An 8,623-nucleotide genomic window follows, 5' to 3' on the forward strand; every position below is an offset into this window, starting at 1 on the left:
TAGGCCTGACACCCAGACGCTTGCAGACAACTAACTGATCTTCTATTACAGTGAAAAAAAATGATTTCTTTAAAATCTAAAGCTTAAGCTATTGTTAAAACAGATATGAGTGGTGGCACTGACTGTGCAAATGGGCAAGGCATCCAACCTGACACACAAGCTGGCAGGCAGGCAACTGCTCTTCTATTACAGTGAAAAAAAATTATTTCTTTTAAATCTAAAGCTTAACCTATTGTAAAAACAGATATGAGTGGTGGCACTGACTGTGCAAATGGGCAAGGCATCCAACCTGACACAGAAGCTGGCAGGCAGGCAACTGCTCTTCTATTACAGTGAAAAAAAATTATTTCTTTTAAATCTAAAGCTTAACCTATTGTAAAAACAGATATGAGTGGTGGCACTGACTGTGCAAATGGGCAAGGCATCCAACCTGACACAGAAGCTGGCAGGCAGGCAACTGCTCTTCTATTACAGTGAAAACAAATTATTTATTTTAAATCTAAAGCTTAACCAATTGTTAAAACAGATATGAGTGGTGGCACTGGGCAAGTGGGCACAGTATCCAATGTGAACCTCACCCAGAAGCTGGCAGGCAGGCAACTGCTCTTCTATTACAGTGAAAAAAAAATATTTATTTTAAATGTAAAGCTTAACCAATTGTTAAAACAGATATGAGTGGTGGCACTGGGCAAGTGGGCACAGTATCCAATGTGAACCTCACACAGAAGCTGGCAGGCAGGCAACTGCTCTTCTATTACAGTGAAAAAAAAATATTTATTTTAAATGTAAAGCTTAACCTATTGTTAAAACAGATATGAGTGGTGGCACTGGGCAAGTAGGCACAGTATCCAATGTGAACCTCACACAGAAGCTGGCAGGCAGGCACCTGCAATTACATTACACAGGAAAAAAAAAAAAAAAGCAGCCTGATGTTATAGCCCTAAAAAGGGCTTTTTGGGGTGCTGTCCTTACAGCAGAGATCAGATGAGTCCTTCAGGATTGTAGTGGACACTGAATACCCTAGCCTAGCTATCAATTTCCCTATCTAATCAGCAGCAGCTAAACTTTCCCTCCTCTCACTAAGCATGCATCTTCCGAATGAATCGAAAATGGATGCTGGGAGGGAGGTTGGAGGGTGTGGAAGGGAGGGAGTGCTGCTGATTGGCTGGAATGTGTCTGCTGACCGAGAGGCACAGGGTCAAAGTTTGCCCAATGATGACGAATAGGGGGCGGATCGAACTGCGCATGTGTCCGCCCGCCGCGGCGAACGCGAACACGCTAAGTTCGCCGGGAACTGTTCGCCGGCGGACAGTTCGGTACATCACTAATGATGAGCATAGCAATCCCTTGTAGCAGATTCCCCCAGTAAGAGACAGGACTCAGATTGAGGGTGAAGAAGAACTGACGTTTTAATCAAACGCTCTGCTTTTATGCCCATTTTACAAACATAGTACTGCCCACAGGGCTTTGCAAAACAACCAATAAAATACGTACATTACAATAAAACACTCCCAGCAATTACACACAAACACTCCACCTCTGCCTGTGATATAATTACTGAACACAATGGGTTAAATTAATTATCACAGGCAGGAAAAATATACTTTTTACACATACACTGTAACTTAAAAAATATACATCCAATCTTCACAAAAGTTACATATTAATAATCAGCATACTTTAATTACACACATATTTAAAATTCAGCCAATTCCTTCCAGGGGTTAAAAACTTAGTCGGAAGTCCTTTATGACCGACCGCAAGCACATTTTCATGCCCAAAACAGTTCCATAGATTTGGGCTGTGTGGTCGGTTTATTTCACACTGAAAAAATTACTAAGTCCCATTCGAACATGTGTTCGAATTGCCGAACGGGACTTAGTCTCTGCGGCTGCAAACTCAGTGTAGGAGAAGGTAAGGGTCAGCGGTGTTCGTGGAACTGTTTAGCCGATTTCAGTTCCATGAATTTGGCTACACACACCGCTGACCGCGTTCGGCTGAAAAAAGATGGCCGCTGGCACGTGTTTGTTTGCACGAACAGTGGCCCCTCAACGGTCGGCAATTTACCTAAAGCAGGCTCCCAGCCTGGGAGGTAAATTGCCTGCACGCTTCCACTTCTGGGTGGTCTGCCTGTGTGGTACTTGGTTCAGTAAGCCCTATTTACTGAACCAAGTGGGAAAAGGCACAAACAAAGTATTTTAGGGGACACGGGATACAGTCTTAAAGGGGCATTGTTCCCAAAAGTCACAGTATGTCCCCAGATGGTTCTTAAAGGTCCAGCAGCAGCACAATAAAAATCCATTATGCCCAAATACTGTATTTAAAGGGCCAAACCTCCCAGGGACCATAATCACATGGCAAGAGGCTGGCAAGTAGTCCTCTCCAGGCACAAGTGGCGATGTTAATTTTGCCACAGTCACTCTGCCTCCTTCTCTGGCCCCTGCTCTGTATTTTTCTTAGTTCTACTTGTTGTATGGGTATCTCTGTGTTGTAGCCAGTTCTACCTGATATATGTATATCTCTGTATTGTACCCAGTTCTACCTGTGGTATGGGTATCTCTGTACTGTACCGAGTTCTACCTGTTGTATGGCTATCTCTGTAGTGTACCCAGTTCTACCTGTTCTTTGGGTATCTCTGTATTGTACCCAGTTAAATAGTTATAAAGTTAGATAACTGAAAAGAGACTTGCGTCCATCAAGTTCAGCCTTCCTCACATTTGTTTTTTGCTGTTGATCCAAAAGAAGGAAAAAAAAACCCAGTTTGAAGCACTTCCAATTTTGCAACAAACTAGGAAAAAAAATCCTTCTTGACCCCAAAATGGCAGTCAGATTAATCCTTGGATCAAGCAGCTATTATACTACATTGAAAAATTATATTCTTGAATATTCTGTTTTTGCCAGTTTTTGCATCTAGTTGCCGTTTGAACATCTGTATGGACTCTCATAAAACCACTTCTTCAGGTAGAGAACTTTTCTATGCCTTAGACGAAATCTTCTTTCTTCCAGTCTAAACGCATGACCTCCTGCCCTATGTAAAGTCCGGTTTGTGAATAGATTTCCACACAATGGTTTGTATTGGCCCCGAATATATTTGTATAATGTTATCATATCCCCTCTCAGGCAACGTTTTTCTAAACTAAAGAGGTGTAAATTTGTTAACCTTTCTTCATAGCTGATATGTTCCATTCCTTTTATTCATTTTGTAGCCCGCCTCTGCACTTTTTTCTAGTGCCGTAATAACCTTCTTTAGAACAGGTGCCCAAAATTGCACAGCATATTCAATATGTGGTCTTACCAGTGATTTATAAAGAGGCAAAATTATATTCTCATCCCGAGAATGAATGCCCTTTTTCATGCATGATGATACCTTACTGGCCTTAGCCACTGCTGATTGACATTGCACATTGTTGCAAATTTGTTGTCTTTAACAATTCCCAAGTCATTTTCATGTGCTGGTATCCCTAATTTGCTTCCATTAAGGGTATACGTTGCTTGTGCATTCTTTGTGCTGAAGTGCATAACTTTGCATTTTTCAACATTAAATTTCATCTGTCTATCTAAATCCCTCTGCAGCGAGGTAATATCGTGCTCACATTGTATTACTTTACAGAGTTTTGTGTCAACACAGTAAAGGAGGAGACTATATTTAAAAGAAGAAAAACTACCACAACAAGAGGACATAGTCTTAAATTAGAGGGACAAAGGTTTAAAAATAATATCAGGAAGTATTACTTTACTGAGAGGGTAGTGGATGCATGGAATAACCTTCCAGCTGAAGTGGTAGAGGTTAACACAGTAAAGGAGTTTAAGCATGCGTGGGATAGGCATTGCTGCAAACATGGCAGGGCCTTCTGGGATTCCCCAACTCCTTGTGCTGGAGCTCAGATGTAAGGTCACCCCATTCTGTCATCTTAGTATCAGCACAGAGGTGTTGGGAGTTCGGCAATCAAGGAAGAGAGTTCACATAAGCATCACACTGGACACCAGGGAATAAGTTCCACTCCAGCTCTCCGTTTAAAAGTTAGAAAAGGGAGGCTAAACGACCATGAGACTTCCCTTCTACTCACCCGGCCAGCTTGAACCCCATTGCATTGCAGTAAATTGTTATCCCATCTTAATCAGCCATGACAAAGGACTGTATGGCCAACTTAAGGGGTATACCACATCCCACTTCCTCACCCTTTTTTTTTCTCTTTTGCCTCTTGTGTCCTCTTTTCAATCTCCTACCCCTTACCCATTTCCCATTCACATTCAGGGACTACTTTATATTCCCCCTCTATTTACATCAGATCACTGAGAATATCTCTATGACTACACAAAGGCACCCCATCCAAGCCCTCCTACCCCTATGTCACATCAGATGCTGATGCTCCAGGGTATGTACAATTCACACATAAAGTTGTTACCTTGTTATTTGACAACGGAGTTTATCTTACTGTACCTGATAACATGCTAAAACTATCATTTGAGTCTATGGCTGACATCCCTGGGGAGTTGACATGGGTTTGCCCGGAGGGGATGAAGATTGTGGGTGTGTGACGGTGGAATTAATCTTCTTTTACTTCCACACTATTCTCTCCCTCCCCTTTCCCTCTATTTCCTCTCTCATGTTTCATACACAGAATCCCAAATTATAGTGCTATTAACATCACACAATGCACAATTTTGGGGACAGTGCTGGTAGTACAAACATAAGTTTGAATGCACAATTTATTGTAAGCTGCTTGACTGAATAAGATCATCCCAGAATGTATATGTAAATGTACATGTTGAATAGTACTTCATCTCTCAATCGATATTTGACTTGTTTATCAGTAGTGTTTCCTTATGGTACATGTTTTTACCAAGTTTCTAAATGCTCCTAACAGTATTATGATGTCGGACATTGCTGTCACAAAAAAGAAAATGGAAACACGCCCCCCCCCCAAACACACACCCCCAAAAAATAAATTAAATGGGGAAAAAATGAAAGAGTGCATGAATCTGTGTGTGTGAGTGAGTAAAATAATGTGTCTGTATTTATTGGAACCTGTGTGTGTATTAATGTGCAAATATGAGTCTGTGTGAGTAAGAGTCTGTGTGCGTATATGAATGAGTGTTTGTATATATATGTCTGTTTGTATAAATGTAATTAAGTGTGAATATGATTGTCTATGTATGTTGTGCCATGGCAGAGAGAACAGTATCAGTTGCAGGGGTCTGGACGGTTCCACACCGTTGCATGTTTGCGATGATAACATGACTCATCAGGATACCTAAGCATCCAGTAAAGGCTTGGCAACATCGCTACCTCCTACAATTCATATGTAGCCAGAAACATTTGTTTTGCTGCATTCATACAGATATAATATGAGAATAATTCAGGGCCGGACTGGCCCACCGGGATACCGGGAAATTTCCCGGTGGGCCGGTGCACTTGGGGCCGCACAGTGCAGCAGCCCTTCCTCTCCCCACACAGTACACACAGTCTTGTGGAGGTTTGATGAGCTGAGCAGCTCCAGATCGCACTGTATTGCGTTCACTCGCGAGCAGCAGGCACTCCAAAGTGAACTGTCAATGCTGCTCGCGAGTGAAGGATAAGGAGCAGGGAGGGAGGCAGTCCTGTGCCTGCCTGTCAGCCTTCACACACACAGGAAGCATGTGACCCGGTAATCAGGCAGAGCAGGGCAGCCCACGCGGGTCCTCTGCCTTTTGCTTCCTGTGTGTAAAGTGCTGGCAGGCAGGAAGAGGAGTGGGGCCAGACAGAGCTGCAGGCAGGGAGAGGAGTGGGGCCAGACAGAGCTGCAGGCAGGGAGAGGAGTGGGGCCAGACAGAGCTGCAGGCAGGGAGAGGAGTGAGCAGGGGGCCAGACAGAGCTGCAGGCAGGGAGAGGAGTGAGCAGGGGGCCAGACAGAGCTGCAGGCAGGCTGCTTCTCAGCTAGGAGCTGAGGGAGCAAGGTGGGCTCAGTGAGCTGTGACACCCAGGTATTTAATGTTCATTTCCAGGATTCATAGGGTGTGTGTATATTTCAGTGTGTAATTGTGTGTGGGAGGTGTTTTTGAAGATATGTGAGTGTCAGTATGGAATTCTGTATGTGTGAGTGTCAGTATGGGTCAATGTATGGATCAATGTATGTGTGAGTGTCAGTATGGGTCAATGTGTTTATGCTTGTGGTTTTTTTTTTTTTTTTTTTTAAATGACATGTTGAATTAAAAAAATAAAATACAGCTTTGCTTTATCTATGTTATTTGTGAAAGTATTCTGCATAGATACATATGCACAAATGGTATTATATCACTATATATATGTGTGTGTATATAAATCGCAAGCATAATTGTAATAATTATTATGTTTATAATATATAATATTTTCATGCATAATACACACACACACACACATATACATATACATATATAATGTATGAAGGGTTTGACATTTGCCAAAGGGTTATTACTAATAGTTTTAATTTTAAAAAGTGAAAATCTAAATTTCATAATTTAAACCAAAATAGCGGATTTGAAACAAAATTTTAACTTGGGTATAGTGACAGCTTGACTATTGTAGCCTAAATTTAGCAATTTACATTTTCATTCACAAAAATATTAGTTTAGTGGATAACCCTGCCTACTCCCAGTCTTTCATTCCGTGGTATCAAACTACATACAACGAAGAGTGCGCTCATAGGAATGAGGACTAACCAAAATAAGATTAATTTAAATCAGACATGCAGCAGCATTCAGTCAATGTTTCATTCCCATTACTGGACCTTTCAAAATTATAAGGATGAAACGTTGAAGTAAGATGTTGCACATCTGATTAGAATAAAACAGCTCTTTTGTTTATTTTAAGTCCTGTGAGTGCGCTCCTTCTTGTTGGTTAAATAATTGTAACTGTATATCTGTCACAGCTGGCACAATTAATGATGGGGCTGGTATAACATTTTTCCAGGGCTGCTTTTTATTCCCAGTCCGGCCCTGGAATAATTTATATCAAATTACTCAAAAATACTTTATTTTTATAGACACAGCTCATTCATAAATTTAAGGATATGTTAAAAAAAAAATCCAGTAAATTTATTCCATAATTACACTAACCACGGGACGCTGTTCCATTTTAAGGCTTAATTTCTTTTTGAAGAATTTTACCAGGGTTCCTCTGATTTCCTTAGTCCTGAGACAATATATTACAGGGTTCGCCATGTGTGGAACAAATGTGTAGAGACATAAAATCAAAACACTCAAATCTTCATGTAGGAGTAATTTCACCTGATTAGCCACATACACAAAAATCCGCGGAATAAAGTACAACCCAATGACGAGCAAATGTGTAACACAGGTATAAAATGGCTTGCGCCAACATTCAGATTGGTTCATTGAGCATATGGTCCGGATTATGGCTGCATAAGAGAATATAATGAAAGCCAAAGGCAACAGAAGAACAAACATAGCCAGACAGAAATTCACTCGTCTTACAAATGTGACATCTATACAGGCCAGAGCGGTGACAGCCATATTGTTGCAAAAACAGCTTTTAATTGTATTTCCACAGAAAGGAAAGCTGGAATCCAGGACAGCAGTTGCCAAAGCTATCAGAGCTGGCACGAACCAAAAAAAGGCACAAAGAACCAGAATACGTTTATTTGTTATTATCGAGAAATATCTCAGAGGCTTTCTGATGGCAACATAACGATCAACGGCCATTAGCATGATAATGAAAGAATCCAAACTGCCCAGGTAGTGAACGCAAAATACTTGAAAGATACATCCAACAAATGATATGGACCCATCATCAAACCAATACTTTGCAATGATTTTGGGTAATGTTATTGTGTCAAATAGCAGGTCGGATAGTGCAAGATTTGCAATGATCACGTACATTGGCTGGTGCAGGCGTCGGCTGAAAACAATTAATATTATCACCGTACCATTGGCAAAAAGAGCTATGATGTAGACAAGGAACAAAGTAATGGATACTGGAGTGTTATAATTCTCTGGTAGGCCAGGGAAACCGAGCAAGATAAACTCAGATGAATCAGATTGGTTGGCCATTGACTAGAAAACTCATTCAGTTGAAGGTCCCTGAAACAAACAAGATGGAAGGAAATGAAATGGGGAATATTATTTTGATATATTAATTTTTTATATATGATATATTTTTTATATTTTAATCTACTGAAAAATCTATTTTTAAAGTTTATGTAAAGATATTAAATCATTAAAATCCCGGTCAGACAACCTTGTCACGCCCCACACCGAATGAAGATTGCAGCCAAGCCTCCGACAGGAGCAAGATTTAAATAGAAACATAGAAACTATCTTTCTCGAGTACATTAGTAGTTGTGGCAAATATTAATAAATAAAACTTCCCAGGTACCCTACTTATAGGCATTTGTAATGACCCTATAGACTAATTAAAACAGAATGTAAAAATAATTCCCACATACAGAAAATACAGCTAAATCACAAAATTGCAATCTCTGCGATACTAGCATATTATAGAATGCATCCCCCCTGAACTCAAGAAATTATATCATTATTGAAACTTCCTTTACTGTTTGGAAGTCGAGGGAGAGGATGTCATTTTCAGCTCATTTGCAGACATTAAATGGTTGGAATGGGGGAGCACACTGTGCCCACGCACAAT

The 8,623-nt window shown here is 40.7% G+C and overlaps 1 protein-coding gene across 1 annotated transcript; it reads right to left on the reverse strand.

The window, feature by feature from the left end:
• Positions 1–7,053: 7,053 nt before the first annotated feature.
• LOC134586073 (olfactory receptor 52K1-like) lies at positions 7,054–8,034 on the reverse strand. The gene has a single exon (XM_063441587.1). It carries the CDS (start codon positions 8,026–8,028, stop codon positions 7,054–7,056), a length of 975 nt encoding a protein of 324 aa, XP_063297657.1. The 5' UTR covers positions 8,029–8,034.
• Between the last annotated feature and the right edge of the window lie 589 nt (positions 8,035–8,623).

Source organism: Pelobates fuscus, chromosome 1, assembly GCF_036172605.1.
Source record: "Pelobates fuscus isolate aPelFus1 chromosome 1, aPelFus1.pri, whole genome shotgun sequence".
NCBI classification, from domain to species: Eukaryota; Metazoa; Chordata; class Amphibia; order Anura; family Pelobatidae; genus Pelobates; species Pelobates fuscus.